The sequence below is a fragment of the Triticum aestivum genome, chromosome 7D (assembly GCF_018294505.1).
Source record: "Triticum aestivum cultivar Chinese Spring chromosome 7D, IWGSC CS RefSeq v2.1, whole genome shotgun sequence".
NCBI lineage: Eukaryota > Viridiplantae > Streptophyta > Magnoliopsida > Poales > Poaceae > Triticum > Triticum aestivum.
In genome coordinates this window covers 263,854,755-263,871,788 of record NC_057814.1, presented here as the reverse complement: position 1 = coordinate 263,871,788, position 17,034 = coordinate 263,854,755, and the positions used below count along the sequence as shown (strand labels likewise).

Below are 17,034 nucleotides of genomic sequence, written 5' to 3'. Positions count from 1 at the left end.
ATCATCGTGATCTGGCTGGGGCGTGGGTCGACAGAGGGAGCGAGCGACGTGCACGTCGGCGTCATGTGGGCGTGAGTGCCTACCATAGCCATGCCTATTCGCCTCGCGCAAGGCAAGGGCCGGGATCTCCACGTCGATACGGGGTAATATAATATCCTGGCTATTTTGGTTTGGGCGCGGCGGTGCCCACTGAATCGCTGGCGCGCGGGTAGGGGCAAGGCAACGCGATGGGACGCGCGCCCGCGGGTTCGGCCGACTTCCCTGCTCCTAGTACGGCGGAGAGCACACCGAATTCTGGCGGTGTGTGCGGCGGCCCTAATTTCCATCTAGAAGCCAGACTTTCTTTTGCCCTTTTGAAGCACACGTCCTCGTTCACAGGGCTGGGCCGGGCCGGACCGCGTTCCGGCGAGCCAGGAAAATCAAGTCACCTATTCTAGAGCGTCCATAGCGAGTCTCCTATGTAAACACCATGGGTGGATTTGATAGCCTGCATACACCTTAACATGTGTGTTGTTTAGTTGCCTTCATTTACTGTGAGCTTCACGGTGGCCTCAGATTGCCAGGGAGCCATTACTGACATCAACATGGGGACGAGGGGGCCTCATGCAGCTATAGTACATGAAATAATGGCGCGGAGATCCAGTTTTACCTTATGTAATTTTATGTATGAGCGTAGAAATCATAATTTCGAAGCTCACAATCTTACCAAATTTGCTTGTACTTTAGATATAGGTAGACATATTTGGTTGGGTTCCCCTCATGACCCAACTCGTGTACCTATGAACATCATTATCAATCAATAAAGTCATGCGAGTGTCGATCAGGGGATGAACTAGTTCGTTCTGCTTATGGTCATCTTGTGGCTGAAATTAAGGAACTGATGAGAGAGAGGATGTTTATTCTCCAGAAGTTAACTAGGAATCAAAATAGAGTTGCCGATCGCTTGGCAAATTATAGTCGTATAGAATGTACCACAACTCTGTGGATGCACCTTGGACCACCGTGTATTGATGATCTTTTGCCTCTCGACTGTAACTCTCTAAATATGAAATAAAACTCTGTTTTCCCTCGCAAAAAAAAGCCAGGCAAGATTTCTCCAAAAAAATATTATTGTTGCCTTCATTTACTGTTTGTACACGCAACACTGAGGGCTTTTGGGCGTGGTTACCAGAGAAAAAAGGAACAGCACTATCAGCTCTACCTACAGATTAGTGAAAACCAATGTTCAGTGGGAGGAATGGTTAGAAGGCAGAAGTGGAACATCAAGCACGGCAGATGAGAAGTCATGGTCTGAGTTGTGGAATATCCCGGTGCCCTCGAAGATTAAAGTTTTCCTATGGAGGCTAGCACGTCACTCTCTTCCTACTACGGATGTTCTTCGTCATCAAAACATGGCAACTCAGAATGCATGCCCATTGTGTGGTGGCGAAGATTCATGGAGGCACGCATTGCTTTCGTGCTCCATGTCAAGGTGTGTGTGGGCTCGGGCCGAGGATGAGCTCGTCTCTAAGATGTCTGAGATGCAAGATCCAAGTGCCAAGTCATGGCTGTTCGAGCTATCTAAATCGCTAGACCATATGAGCTTCATAAAAATATCTGCTACACTATGGGCATTGTGGTTTTCAAGGAGGAAAGCTGTGTACGAGGGGATTTTCCAAAGCCCGCAACAAACCATTGGGTTTGTGAACACCTTCATAAATGAACTGGACCAAATGACAGTGAGCCTGGCTAGGGGTGTTGCACCGAGAGTGCCTCTCACGCACAATCGAATAGGTGGTTGCCTCCAGCGCAGGGTATGATGAAGTTGAACGTGGATGGAGCCATAGCGAGAGGTGGACAAGGAGGTGCGGCTGCAGCTGTTTGCCGAGACAGTGATGGCACCTATCTTGGATCTTCGGTGATTGTTTACCAGGGTAATCACGGACCTGGTTGTTCTAGAAACATATGCCTGCAGGGAAGCGCTATCTCTAGCCGAGGATCTTGCCATTCAGAGCTTCACAGTGGCCTCAGATTGCCAAGGGGTCATTAACGACATCAACATGGGGACTAGGGGGGCTCATGCAGCTATCATACATAAAATAATGGCTTGTAGATCTAGTTTTCTTTCCTGTAGTTTTTTGCATGAGCGTAGAAATCATAATTTCGAGCTCACAATCTCGTCAAGTTTGCTTGTAATTTAGGCATAGGTAGACATGTTTGGTTGGGTGTCCCTCATGACCCACGTCTTGTACCTATGAACATCATTGCGAATCAATAAAGTCGGCGAGATTTCTCAAAAAAAAATATTGTTGCCTTCATTTACTGTTGGGTCTCCATAGCATGAACCTTAATCCATCTCTGGATCTGTCTCGCTTGAAACGTTAAAATAGGCAGTTTCCAGCAAGCCAGGCTCGAAGGATGCAGCCGAGCGCAGAGTGATGAAGTCACGTTTTGTCTCGAATATGGGTGTACTTGAAGATGCACATGTTTGTTTGTTTAACTCCTAATCTTGTCCACTTTTATTAGTCCATTCTAATCTACAGAAGGTGCTTCGATTTGAGGTAAAGTCTACACGAAAAAAAAGCATTTTGGCATTATGGTTCCATTCAGACGATCGGTTTGTGGTTCATTCGTTGTAGATGTTCAATTTCGTGTTCATGTTTGAAGCTATTTTGGACAAATTTTGTTACATTCATCACGCACAGTTGACCTTTTGAAATTTCTTCTCACCGGTAGCTTCATCTCACAGTTCCACACGACTTCCCTATTACATGTTTTCTTTCTGTTTCGACAATCTTAGACGAGTAAATCTATATCTTTCTCACGAACTGTACATATGCGTATGTGTGTGATATAATGTTTTAGTGACACTCCTTAATCTTCTTCATCCCTTCTAATCCTGCTCTCGGCCTCCTCTCCTACGTCCTATTACACTGGCACCATCGCCCACGTTGTTCCTCTCGACCTCCTCTCCAGCGTCTTGCTACACTGTCACCACCGACGGCGTGATCTTCCTCTCGGCCTCTTCTCGCGTATCGTACTACACTGACGCCATCGTAGACGTTGTTCCTCTCGGCCTCCCGCCCACATCGTACTACACTGCGTCGGCATTGTTCCTCTCAGCCTCCTCACGCCGTCCTACTACACTGGTGTCGTCCCCGACGTCATTCCTTTCGGCCTCCTCTCCCTTGTCCTACTACACCGACGCTGCCATGGCGTTCGCACTGTATGTTTTCTCCTCTGCCATGCATCTGCCTCAGCGCCCTTCTATTCGTCCCTCCGCCCGGACTTTCTCTGCTGTGACGACGCTAGCAACTAGTTCGTCGCAACGCTGACGGGGTCGCTCGCCCACGACTACGTGCTCATCGTGTTGGACATGGCGCCGCGGCCACCGTCCACCGCAGTCGTCATGGTCTGACAGGCACTGCATTTATCCTCCCCCGTCCTCTACCTCAGCGCTCCTCTGCACAGACTTTTTCCGCGGCGACGACGCTAGCAACTAGTTCACCACGGTGCCGGCAGGACCGCTCGCCCGTGACACCGTCATGTCGCACGCGACGCCACGGTCACCGTCCACCGCGGTCGCGAGGCACTCTAGTATAACTCTATGTGTTAACTGTAACACTCGCCCGCAACTCCATCGTGTCGGATGCGGCACCACGGTCACCGTCCACAGCAGTCGCAAGGCACTCTAGTGTAACTTTGCGTGTTATCGGTAAGTGTTAGCTCTCAATCATATCCCATGTATGTAACCATATAGTGTGTAGTTGCATGAGCGGAAACAATGCAGGACACCAAACGCCATGCCAAAACCGATCCCTAGTGCAGGTAGCCTCGATGCAGGTAATCAAACGAGGTGCAGATTTTGAATATTTTTTTCATGTTTTCCCTCAGCCAGGCTTAATTGGGACATTCATGCAATGCAGGCATATTCATAGATGACAACCAAACACGCTCTATGTATCACTCTTCGCAAGCGTCAGGCCTATTTCTCGCCCGTCGCTAGACGTAACTCGGTCTCGCCTCTAGGCACGAGGGAGTGGGTTAACCCACTAGTGTAACGCCTCTAGCTCGAGTTTTTCTCGGTGTTTTCCTTACCTTTTTCTATTTTTCTCCACCGGTTTTTTTTTGGTTTTTGACGTTTCTTTACCGGTTTTCTCTGGGTTTATTTTTTTATTTTTTTTCAACACATGTCTATTTTTTAATACACATTGTACATTTATAGTATACAGTGGAACATTTTTATGACACACGCTGAATATATTTAAATACATGATGTACATCCCAAAAAAATTACACAATGTACATTTTAAAAAATACTTGGTTTGAACATTTTTATGAATACATGTTAAACATTTTTCAAATACTCCCTTCGTAAAGAAATATAAGTCTAAACGCTCTTATAAAGGGAGTACAACTTAAACATTTTTTTATATTTTTTGGTCTAACATCGTTATCGGCTCCTCCGATGGCTCCATTGTGGCGGTGGTCAACGGGATTGTTGAGTATATTGATTATTAGGAAAGATGAGATAGACTAGGATTTGTTGCATTGTCTTGTACTTCAAGTTCATCATTGTACTCTTATATATATGCCCACGAGGCTCAAGCAATATAATCCATCATATTCCGCCAATCCCTCTCTCCCTTCTAACATGATATCAGCCTAACCGATCCAAACCCTAGCCGCCGCCGCACTGCGCCGCCCCCGGGGCGGTCGGCCTCCATGACCATCGCGGGGGGCCGAGCCGCCCATAGGGTTAGTCCGCCGACCGTATTGGTCGGCTGCCCTAAAGAGTCTTTTTTCCAATCTGTTGATTGGGGTTTTTCTCTCTCTCTCTCGCCACTCACTTAATCGGTGTTCTTTTTGGTTCTTCGATCTATAGATCGGTTTGCGTCGCCCATCACGGTCTGTTCATCCTCTACGAGTTGTGTTTACTCCATCAGCGCCTTCATTGTCTTCGAGTGGATCGGCAGAGGGCGCTCGTGGCTTCACATGCGCCGCTGATACGGCGGCCGTCGCGCAATCCTATGATGGCTGTTAGAATAAATCTGAGGCATACCGTTGATCATCCGAGGACCAAGAAATCACACGAGGCACAACACCGAGATTTGTTAACGAGGTTCACCGATATGGCTACATCCCCGAGGCTTGACTACGGGCGCTCCTCCCCGTGACACCGTCACAATACCACACACCGGCCACCCGGGCGTCGGCACACGCCGTCGGCTCCCCTTTGCGCGCCTGTGCTATTATGCTGGCATAGGTTACATCGTGTGTCTAGCCCCGCTACATATGAGAGGCCTAGGATACAAGTGTCCTACTACGACACGACTCCATATCCTATCTAAACACAATACTACTACAAGTCCAACTGTGACCTACCTTGTACACTATATTCGACACAACTCCAACAAACTCCACCTTGGCGAATATTCTCCACCACCTTGAATTCGTCAATGTGTCAAACTTCCATGTACATTGGACTTGAGTTTATCACATGAGTACCGCTGCTACTCCAAAGACTCCATATGACTCCACCTGTAACTTGTAGTCCCTTCTTTTCTTGACCATAGTCAACACTCGGGCAAAATTAAGTTCCTTGTTACTCTAGTTTGTGCTCCCAACTTCCAGAGTATCAGTCCAACGCCATCACACACTGATCACTTCGAGCTTGACCTCCACCCATGCGCCTCATCGACTTCAAGCTCCGTGTATACACCACCTTGAATCAATCTCGCACCATAGTCTTGTCGAAGTCACACAAGCCTCGGGCTTGTGCCACGTGTTTCCACGCCCCAGAAGTCGGCCACCATCAGCATCACGCTCCTATGTCGTCGTCGCTGAAATCACCGCCGTCTTCTGCTTTGACCGACATCCACGTCGATCCACCAGACTATCTAGTCCGACCCAGCTGAACTCGTTCGACTGTATGACACGCTCGAGGCTCCCAAATCATATTCCGCGAATTTTCATCCATCACACATAATTCTATCTTAGCCGGCATGACTTCCCGCAATGCTCTCAAGCATCCCTGTTGTGCCAACAATTCTTCCACCATTGTCTGCCATAGCCCAAGGTTTTCAGTTCCTGAACTTCTCCACCTCAGACCTGGTACCCGTTGGCGCCATGGTTCTTCATATGACTGACCCTTTGAAAAATTATCCAAACTTTCCACGCGATACCCCAAGTACACGAACAGCTTCCGCATACTACAGCAGTTCCAACCAAAAAACATTCTAGTCCTCACGTGTACTAGCTACTAGGCTCAATTCACCATGCTAGCTTTTGCCTAGCCACAACCTTGCTATTTCCAATGGACGTATCAATGGATATTTCCTTCGCCCAATCGATCTGCTGCCTCTTTCCATGTCTCACATGAGGACTCGGTCCTCTTTTTCTCCAAACAAATCACGTGCATGCAACGCTCCTGAGCAACCAGCCACACGTACGTACGTGCCTGCGCCTCGTCCCGAACACCTGCCGGCTCGGACAGCCCCACCTGGACCAGCCCGCCAGCACACACACTGGCAGACCCCTGTTGGGCCACGCAGCCATCTGCCGCTACACCTTTCACGGTTGCCTAGCCACGCCTGTGCCATCCGTCCGATTGCAAGTCTCCTGCTGCCGCACGTTTACGCCGCCGCCGCCTCGATCTGATTCACTTTTCCGAGAAGATCACAACCGCTGGAACACCTCTGCTTCTTAGAGCATCTCCAGCCGCTGGCCCACCAGGAGGGGCTAAAAATCGCCCCCTGGGGGCGCACCGGCGCTAAACCGCGCGCTGGGGGCGTGATGCCCCCCAATCGCGGCGCCCATGTTTTTTTTGAAAAACTTAAATACGACGCAAACATGGCTCAAATTTAACGCAAACATCGGCGAGTTCGTTCAAATTTAAACATATTTTACAAAAAAAAAGAAAAAAAACTACTAGGGGCTGCTCCTCGCCGTCTTCATCGCCGCTCCTCGCCGTCTCCCTCGCCGCTCCTCGCCGCCCGCCGCCCGCCCTTGCAGTTCTACATGCCGAGGAGGCTGTAGAACCGCATGTAGTCGCCGCCGCCGCCGTCATCGTCGTCGTCGCCGCCTCCGCCGCCGCCGTCCCTGCTGCATCCCTCCCCTGGTTGGCGCGGCGGGTTGGACGGTCCGGGGGCGTCCTCGTCGTCGTCGCTGTCGAGGATCACGACGCCGTGCTCGTCCTCGCGCCCACGTTTGCGGGCTTCATCTCCTCCAGGGCCCGGCGCTGCCGGACCATCTCGTCGCGGTAGTAGTCGTCCCGCGTCCACTGTAGGGCCTCCTCGTCGGAGAAGCCGCGCCGGGCTATCTCCTCGTACTCCGGGGGGAGGCCGGGCTCCGGCTTGGGCTCGGCGAGGACGAAGCGGCCGGAGGGGGGTGGAGTCGCCGATGCGGACGCCGGAGCTGCGGGTGCGCGCGCTGACAGGCGTGTCCTGGGGCTTCGGCTTGACGGGGCGGAGGCAGGGAGAGCCGGACGAGCGGCCGGACGAGGAGGAGGACGCCCCGGGCCGCTCCATGCGCCTCGGCGTCCAGGAGCTCTCACGACGGCGTGAGAAGGACGGGGGAGAGGGGTACTCGAGGCGCGGCGTGTTGCCGCCCTCGATGTACTCGAGGACGGCCTCTAACGTGCGGCCGAGCACGCCCCACCACCGGCGCCGGCCCTCGGAGTTGAGCCTGCCGGAGGGCACGACGCCGTTCGTCGCCTCGAGCTGTTCGGCGTGGCGGCGGCGGAAGTAGGGCTCCCAGAGCGGGCTGTCGAGGGTGTACCGCGGGCCTTCCCTCGCCGCCCGCGGCAGGGACGCGCGGATACATGCGATCTCCGCACGCCGCCCCGCCCCGGTGGGTGGTGGTGGCACCGGCACGCCGCCGGCGCTGATCCTCCACGCCCCGGGCACCTGCATGTCCGGCGGGACCGGGTACTCGGCCTCGAAAAGGAGGCGAGCCTCGTCCTCGTGAAGATGGCGGCGCCCGAAGCCATTCGCTGCCGCGGCGTCGCCTGGGAAGCGCTCGGCCATTCTTCTGAACTGGAGACAGCGAGAGGAGGCGAGGGAGGAAGGGGAGAAATGGGCGCGTCGGTGGTGGAGGATCTGTGCGTGTGTCCGGCGCGCTGGTGGTCGGCTTATATAGGCGGAGGCGCCGCGTAGTACGCATGGCCGGCGCGTTACGCGTGGCGGGCGAGGGGACGCGCGTCGCCCGGCCTTCACTGCGCCGCCCGTGAGGCATCAATGGAGGCTGACCGGCGCGGCAGCGCGCACAGCTTTGGCATTGATTAGCCGCGGGGAACGAGGTGATGAGGACGACGAAGCGGCGAGAAGAGATTCGAGTCGCTAGCAAGGGGGGCCCGCGGCTCTTCGCGCCAAAAACGATTCGCCCGGCGCCCCCGAGCGCCCCCCGGCGCGCCGGGTTCGGGTTGGGTCCGCCGGCGCCAATTTCGGCCCAAGCCGGCGAAAACTGGGCCCTTGGGGGCGCGACTGGACCCGTTTTTTGGAGCCGGCGGCCGAAAAATCGCCTGGGGGGCCTTGTTGGGGGCGCGGCTGGAGATGCTCTTAGATCGCTCCGACTGCAATCGCTTCTGCAGAACTCCAACGATATCTTCCACTTCCTCTAGATCAACTTCCGCGGATCCTTCGAACCTTGCTCATGATACCACTTGTTAGAATAAATCTGAGGCATACCGTTGATCATCCGAGGACCAAGCAATCACACGAGGCACAACACCGATATTTGTTAACGAGGTTCACCGATATGGCTACATCCCGGGGCTTGACTATGGGCGCTCCTCCCCGTGACACCGTCACAATACCGCACACCGGCCACCCGGGTGCCGGCACACTCCGCCGGCTCCCCCTTGCGCGCCTGTGCTATTATGTTGGCATATGTTACATCATGTGTCTAGCCCTGTTACATATGAGAAGTCTAGGATACAAGTGTCCTACTACGACACGACTCCATATCCTATCTAAACACAATACTACTCAAGTCCAACTGTAACCTACCTTATACATTATATTCGACATAACTCCAACAAGGGCTCTCTTGCCCTCGCCGCGTGGCCCGCGACCACTCACGCGCCTCGCGTGGCGTGGTGGCTGCTCGAGCGCCCGCGGTGGCCCAGGGATCCACATGGCGTGGCTGTGTAGCATGCAGGGCGTGCATGATGGATTGATGGGTGCTTGTGCACTTTGTGTTACTACGTCTGCTTGCGTACTTGTGCGCGTGTTAGCCGGCCACAGTGCACTACGCGTGTCCATGTCCGGCTGCACGCTCCTGCTACGTCCAGCTGCCTGACGCATGTCCTCCGGTGGTCTGACCAACTGCAAGTGCGTGCCTGTGTTGAATTTTATGAAGATCATACGCATGCCCTCCGGTGGTCTGATCAACTGCAAGTGCATGCCTGTGTTGGATTCTGTGAAGATCATCACTGAGTACGCGCATCTCTACATCGATCGAGTAACGGGCTGTTGTTGCATTCGCCTCGTCGGGTCGCATCGCCGCCGTCTCATGGTTTTTCCCATGGCTACATCGATTTACACCGAAGTTGTGTCGTTCCTTCGGACCATAGCGCCACGACACGTGGTCTCCGCCGCCGCCCTGAGGCCGTTCTCGTGGTTGCACCAACCCACGCGTTGCGTCGCCCCTTCGGGCCGTGGTGCCGCGGCCCGCGGTCAACCTTCGCCCCGAGGCCGTCCGCGAGGCTGCACCAACCCTCGCGCTGCCACTGCGTCGCCTCGTCAGACCGTAGTGAGTGTGGCATGCGGTCCCTGCAACCGCTTTGAGGTCTTTCCTGCCGTCGCCCCGACCCGTGCGCTGCTGGTGCATCGCCCCTTTGGGCCATAGCGTCGCGGCACGCCGTCCACTCCATCGTCCCCACGCGTCGACTTTTACGTGGTATGCGTCGCACCTCCCTAGGCGCAGGAAAGCCACCGTCCGCGCCGGTCTTTTGTCACGTTTTTGGGTTCTTCCTCGCCTACTTCGAGCACCATCACCGCGCTTCTGACCTAGCAGCCGCCGCCGCCTCCTCAGGCCGCCGCTCTTATTCCCGGTCCACGGCGACTCGGCGTCCAGGAACTACCTCGACATCGGCCCCGACTCAACCTCGACCATGGCGTCCCTCGCACGGCTACCTCAACCACGGCTACACCACCCTAGGCTCTCGGCTACATCGACATCGGCACAAAGGGCTATCACCTTACTTGAGCAACCTCGTCGGTTTCCACTCCAGCCACGACTTCCGTGATGCATCGACCGTTACGGCTGTGGGGGGTATCTGTCAGCTTGCCCTCGAATTCTTCTCCAGTCTCATCGTCTACGTCGCTACCATTTGTGACTGCGGGAGGATGTTGAGTATATTGATTATTAAGAAAAATGAGATAGACTAGGATTTGTTCTTGCCTTATCTTGTACTCCAAATTAATCATTGTACTTCTATATATATGCCCACAAGGCTCAAGCAATACAATCCATCATATTCCGCCAATCCCTCTCTCCCTTCTAACAGGGACAAGGGGGCAGTGAACGAGGCATAGGCAGTGGGAAAGGACAACATGTTGTGCGAAAACAATGGCAAAATTGTTGAGCAGGCTCCGCCTCATTTTTTATGGGCCCGTGTTATCGGAGTCCTACTTGACATACGTCCGGACTTCCACAAACCTCCTCGTTTTGGTGCCGTTTTGAGGGATTTCGGACATTCGAACCAGTTTGAGGGATTTCGGACATCCTGACAAGTTCTTATGATTCATAAGAAAAAGGTTAAAAAGTTGCGATACCATTCCGATACCATCAAATAAAGCAAGCAGTACCGCAAACTTTTTCTTACTAATTATAAACTACTCCTTCCGTTCTTAAATATTTGTCTTTTTAGATATTTTAAATGAACTAACACATACGGATGTATATAGACATATTTTAGAGTGTAGATTCACTCATTTTGCTTCGTATGTAGTCATTTGTTGAAATCTCTAGAAAGATAAATATTTAGGAACGGAGGGAGTAATTATAAGAAATTGCTCTATCCTTTAGATTGTTTGAGTAGATGTGTTTCTCTTCAACTGTTCAAACCTTTACATTATGTTACTGCACACGACGGTTTATAATTGGCGGCGGCGTACCAGGAACACTTGTTTATTATAGAAGACTCAAATTTTCAAGCCCCAAACCACTCTGAAGTCTGAGCATCCCTTTTTCACAGTGAACCACGGAAACACACTCTAAAAGGTTCAAAATATCAAAACTTTTTCAGAGTGGCATGTTGCATCTGGAAAATCGATCATCATTTCAGAGCTTGGGCAAGCACCAACGTTCCATCCAGCATTATTCAGCAACGCTGTCATCTTTCAAGCATGTAGCTAGGCTAAAGACAGGCGATCAAGTGTAAAAGAATGACTATAAATATAATAATTATTTTACATCCACGAAATCACAATGGGCAACTAGCGTCTAACAAAGAATGGCTATAAATTTAAGCTATTTTACATCAATGGATCATACATGGACCATGAGCCCCTAACAGGATACACAAAGCAGCATCACGGTGAAGTCCAGAAGTACATGTGTCCGAGTCTGCTGGGCTGAAAAGCAGAGAGACGAACTCGAGGCTTGTTTGCTAGTTTCTTTGGACAATACAACAGCTCCGGTGCTTAAATCTCACCAGCATCAGAAAATATATGCTGTCCCTATTTCTTCCCATTATTCGCCCATCATTACGACCACAACAGAATGTCATGGCTCGTTGTTACCCGGGGTAGAAACTTCTGCACTGCACATAGGGCATACCTGCAACATGGCAATGGCTGAAGCAGTTTTCTAGTATTCAGTTTCATCATACGCCATTAATAACAAATTCCCTCTACAACTTAAGCTATTAGAGGAAAACATGGATAGTATACTCATACTTCAATATCTAATACTCCCTCTGTAACTTAATGTAAGGCGTTTTCAAAGTCCACGTCTTACTGTGTATAAAATTGCTGTTTATGGTTGCTTTATCATGCAAAACAAGACTTCATGAGGATTGGCATCATGCAGGCCGATGGTGGAGAGAAAGTTTATGAAATCGCATTTGATGGAGGAATTAAGAGAACTTATTGTGTGACAATAGGTCCTTTCTTGCTTTCTTTTATAAGAGATTGGTGGACATTTTTCCGGCTATGGAAGGAAGAATAGGGGGTGGACAGGTGGTGGCTGTACCTTGTTTAACTGCAGCCACTGGTTTATGCAGTCAGAATGATATGAATGCTTGCAAGGAAGTGCAACCAATGATTCACCTTCCTCAAATTCCACACGGCAAATAACACATCTGCAAAATGAACTTCGCGTATCAGAACATTTAATGACTATAGACAAAATTTTGAAAAGATAAAGGTTATAAATCATGTACATACTGTTCCATGTTGCTGTCTTGGTTATCTTCTGCTTGGTAAGTTACTAAAGGCAATGAAGCCAGAGTATTGGCAGAAACACCTCTGCTTTCCGTACCGACCACTTCACCCAATGCAACCAGCTCCTAAAACACCAAAACCATAAATTAAGATCAAATGGTGAATCTTGAAATTCAGTCTGGTTTAACAGAAAAGAATCTTAAATCTTCATATGCAGATATAAATGCAAATAATCACCCTTTCTTCTAGTACAAAATACAAAACTTACCTCATACGAGTATTCGTCTGGATCAACATCTTCCCATGCATCCTAAAGTTTGACATAAGCACAAATACTGAAAATGTCAGGTACCAACTTCATGCTTGGAAGATTGATTATAACAAGAAAATAAGACTATTACATTGACAAAAATACAAATTGGTCGTATGGGATGGATATTGATAGATTCATAAGATTACTTTCAGCAGTTCCTAGTTCTGGATGCCAGCAACAATATGCTTATTCGCAATAAAAAGATCATGATGAAAGAAAAATTTCATTCAAAGTTCTAATAAACGATATGGCTGTGTGCATTTGAGGATGCAACGGCTAGGATGCTTCCCCTTCCTTATAGAAAAAAAGAACGGAAAATTACATTCCAAATTCTATACTGGTCTTCCGTATATTTACAAACGACAGGCAATGGAATGAAGGCGCAAATATACCACCGTGTTAACCCAATCCACATTATTTTACTAAATGCAGAGCAGTTCTAGATTTTAGCCACCAACTACTGAATCTGATCAATGGCATGAAATTATTTATTCTAGATCACTGCAAAGTACATAGATGATGAGTAGAAGGCAATAATGAAGATACAATGCAAATCCTAACATGAGCAATTAACTGATATAGTTAAACAGAAACTTGAAGCTATCCTGAATAAAATAACAAATCTAATCTTGAGAGAGAAACTGCATGGTTGCCTAAGCATACACATCAATAAACATTTGATTATAACAATGGAATGTACTGTCACCTGTGCGCTATCCCCATCTTCCTCATCTTCAACATCATGCTCCATCTCTTCCCCTACTGAAGAAACAAAGAGACTAATCAACAACCCAAGAGGGGACAGGGAGAAAACGTGACTGAATTTCGAAAAGTCTTGTCTCCTGCACTCACAATCAGTGATCCCAGCGAGCGCCATGAGCCGCTGGGCGACCTCGCGCTCCTCGGCATCCTGCAGGGCCCGCGCATACGCCTCGTCGTCCTCGTACCGCGCGGGGTCCAATTCGGGCCCCTCCGCTTCGCCCACCTCCTCGTCCTCATCCCCCTCCTCCTCGTAATCGCTCCCCTCGTCGCCTTCGATCCCTTCCTCTTCCTCGTCGTAGTAGTCGTAGCTCCCAGCGTCCGAGGCATCGTACTCGCTGCCGTCCCCGCCGTGCGCGCTCAGCATCATGTACGCCCGCTCCTGCGGCACCGAGCGCGGCAACCCCAGATTAATTAAACCACGAAGCATCGGCGGCGGAACCGACCCCGGTAGATCTGGACGCTTACCTGCTCCTGGAGGACGCGCGCGAGGGCGAGGTCGGCCTCCTCCTGGCTTAAGGCGGTGAACGGCCGCCTCCCTACCGCGGCCGCCGCGGCGGCCGACACGTCGTCCCCTCCGGCCCCGGCTGCGGCGGGAGTATTGGGGCTATGGTTTTGGTCCGCGCTGTGCTTCTCGCCGCCGTTTCCCTTGGGGCCCTCCATGGGAGGGAGAGATGGAGCAGTTAGGGATCGGAGACGAGAAGGAGAAGGCAACGACGGGAAGGAAGCAGAAATTCAATAGTGGCAACGTTAAGCAATCTCAGGCGCACCGCACCCGCACGCGGACGCGGTAGCTATATGAGGACGAGGCAAACGTTTTGCCGTGGGTTTGAACAGGAGGTATCTTTTTTTTATAGTATAGCCTTAAAACATGAGGTATCTGTTTTTTTTTTTTTTAAATGCAGGAGGTATCTGGTTGGGACCGAGTCGGTCAGGAGACTCGAGATAGAAACAAACTCACGCTCTGAAATCTCTGTCTCTAGTACTCCTTTTTCTATTTCTTTAGACAGAGTGTTTCGTCAATCTTACATAAATTTTCCCTCCTTCTCTTCATTTCCATTTTTTCTTTTATATCTGTTTTTTCCTTTTTGAAATCCGTCTTAGCTGTCACATCCTTTATTGACTTATCAAAAATGGTAATTCAATAATTTTTTTACCAAATAAGCAATTTCTATTTAGGTTGGTAAATCACGGGTAGGGATTTTATAAACATTTATTTACACGATCACATTAATACAAGGGAAATCATTCTGTACAAACACGTAATCACCGACTAAAGTACTGGAATTTTTATATCTTGTTGCTCATGCACAATTATCCAATATAAAGAGAAAAGTCCATATTGCAACTTTCAACTTGCCACATAATTTAAAAGTCAACCCTCTACTTTAAAATCGGTCATCCACATCTCAAACTAAGATCCACTCGTGCTGCATATGAAGATAATCATATAAAGACAGCACCTCATGTTATAATCATGACCACTGATGGTATAGTGCATGCAGTAGTTCGCCCCGCACACAACCTTGCAAAACAATGAAGACTGTCGTGGCACGTTAATGTCATTGTGAGGCTCGGGTATGCTAAAGAAATAGTCTCAAATTCATAGATCCTATTATGTAATTGCTTCAAAAATGATGGTGGGATTTTTAGAGTGGCCCTCGTATTGGCCGTGTTGAGAATATGGATAGTTCTGGACGCGGTGTTTTGGCACCTAGGAGTCAATTTCTGGATAGTTCTTCCATTTCTAGTGCATGCAATCTAGTGATTCAAGCATACCTGAAGCCCTCTTGATTCTCCAAGTGCCATGAGCCTTGTTATGTCTATGGCATTTGGTCCTCTCAAGTACTCCGGTTCAAACACCTTGATCACTTTAGTAGCAAATCTAAACATGCTTTGAGGCATGTGTTTTTAGACATGCCGAGGTACTCATCCCATGAATTTGCTGGCGTGTCATATAAAAGCATCCTCATAGAGCCGTGCACTCGCAATTAGAGAAACCAATGTTATTCATCATAGGCCCTAACAACTCGGTAGATGTGTTCGAACACATGTCGTTGCATCCGAAATTGACGGTGGAAATAGGTTCAATTAGTGCATCAGGGGCAAAGCAGTCGTCGTACAACATCATATGTCCCTTGCCTCTGTTAGTTCAACACCCGATGTCTCTTCGACTAAGCCTTGAAGTTTAGAACATGCTCCATGTCTTCAAGAATCACGCTCATCATCGTCGTTTCATCGTCTGACAAGCTCATCTGAATCCCCTGTGTTAGCTTCAAAGTAAACAATGAGAGCATAAAAAAATGGCTATGGCATCTTGCCGAACACTTACCCTGCGTGGTGTCCATCATGGACGACGTCGGCAAGGGCGGAGGGTACCTAGGCGGTGGCCGGCTCAGGGGTGGAAAGGCGGCGTAGACAAAGCTGTGCGAGTGCCTCACCCTTCATCCTTCAATGGCGGGGTCGGACCTCCATGAGTGAGTAGGACAGCCGCGACGAGCGTGGAGGCAGAGACGTTGGCAGGGGCGTAGAATAACTGACGCGGCTGGCAGCAGGCGTGAAGGCGCATCCAGGACAAAACCTCAGCTTCGTCCCGGAGCGCCGGAGCGTTAATGTAGCAGGCGCCTGGAGTTGCCAGGAGATGGGGTGACGCTGAAGCCGAAGGTGGATCTCGGGCAACATGTGGGGTGGATAGAGGCCGCTACGGGGTTCCAGATCCGGTCACAGCTACAGGGCCGGAGGTTAGACAAAGGAGATCCAGGCGGCAGCGCGCCTGATGTCAAACGAGTTGTGAGAGCCCCATCCTCCTGCTAGTGATTAGTTTTTTAGTAGTTTTTACTGGTATATGTACTCCTTTCGTTCATAAATATAAAATGCTTTAACTTTTTTGTAAATCAAATGCATATAGACATGTTTTAGTGTGCTTCTTTACTCATTTCAAACTGTATGTAATCCATAATAAAATATCCAATCTTATATATTTGTAAACAAGGGAGGGAGTACTATCTACTGTTTTTCGTACTGGTCATTTTTACACCGCATATTAGATTTTTGTCAAATGCAAAGTTTGAACAAAATTATATTAAAAAATATAAACTCTACAATATCAAATATATATACTATAAAACAACATTTTGTAATGAATCTAATAATGTTGATTTAGCATTATGAATGTTGATATTTTTTTTATAAATTTGGTTAAATTAGAGGTACTTTGACTTCAGACAAAATTTATATTCAGACTAAAAAGGACCGGAGGGAGTACTTCCTATAGATTCGCCAGCAGCCGTCTGTGATTATGTATCAGGAGGATCGCCGTCCCAATTTGAAGTTTTTTCATGGAAGTTTCAACCATCATCATTGACTATGACAACTTAAGATCCTCGCCGTCCGTGACTATGCACATCGTGGTGAGATGTTTGAAACTGAACGCAACATGAGGGTTGCCCTCTCGCGGACTTCAAACTTGCCGGCCGGCAAGGTAGAAGCGGCCGTCCTGCTCACGGCAAGTAAAGCATTGGATTGCATTGCAAGCACATATCTGTGCCATCTCGTCGGTTTCTTGCACAGCTGCGCCATGGATTTAAATACTCT

The 17,034-nt window shown here is 49.6% G+C and overlaps 1 protein-coding gene across 2 annotated transcripts; it reads right to left on the bottom strand.

Annotated features, from left to right (window-relative positions):
* Positions 1–11,355: 11,355 nt before the first annotated feature.
* LOC123164419 (E3 ubiquitin ligase BIG BROTHER-related) lies at positions 11,356–14,269 on the bottom strand. 2 transcript variants are annotated; one of them, XM_044581887.1, is made up of 7 exons: positions 13,909–14,269; positions 13,534–13,822; positions 13,388–13,443; positions 12,637–12,678; positions 12,372–12,493; positions 12,178–12,286; positions 11,356–11,780 (listed from the first exon to the last, which is right to left on the bottom strand). In XM_044581887.1, the coding sequence occupies exons 1-7, from the start codon at positions 14,101–14,103 to the stop codon at positions 11,691–11,693; spliced, it is 903 nt and encodes a 300-aa protein (XP_044437822.1). In that variant the 5' UTR covers positions 14,104–14,269; the 3' UTR covers positions 11,356–11,690. The 2 variants fall into 2 exon arrangements, with proteins under 2 accessions (XP_044437822.1, XP_044437823.1); XM_044581888.1 differs by having other exon boundaries at positions 11,356–11,763; positions 13,909–14,264.
* Positions 14,270–17,034: the final 2,765 nt, after the last annotated feature.

What these genes read in the sequence shown, in the direction of transcription:
- LOC123164419 (XM_044581887.1), bottom strand. Translation starts at nt 14,103, where the DNA reads ATGGAGGGCCCCAAGGGAAACGGCGGCGAGAAGCACAGCGCGGACCAA. An exon ending in CGCGCGTCCTCCAGGAGCAG is followed by an intron (nt 13,823 to 13,908) that starts GTAAGCGTCCAG and finishes TCGGTGCCGCAG; the next exon opens with GAGCGGGCGTACATGATGCT. An exon ending in GCTCGCTGGGATCACTGATT is followed by an intron (nt 13,444 to 13,533) that starts GTGAGTGCAGGA and finishes TTGTTTCTTCAG; the next exon opens with TAGGGGAAGAGATGGAGCAT.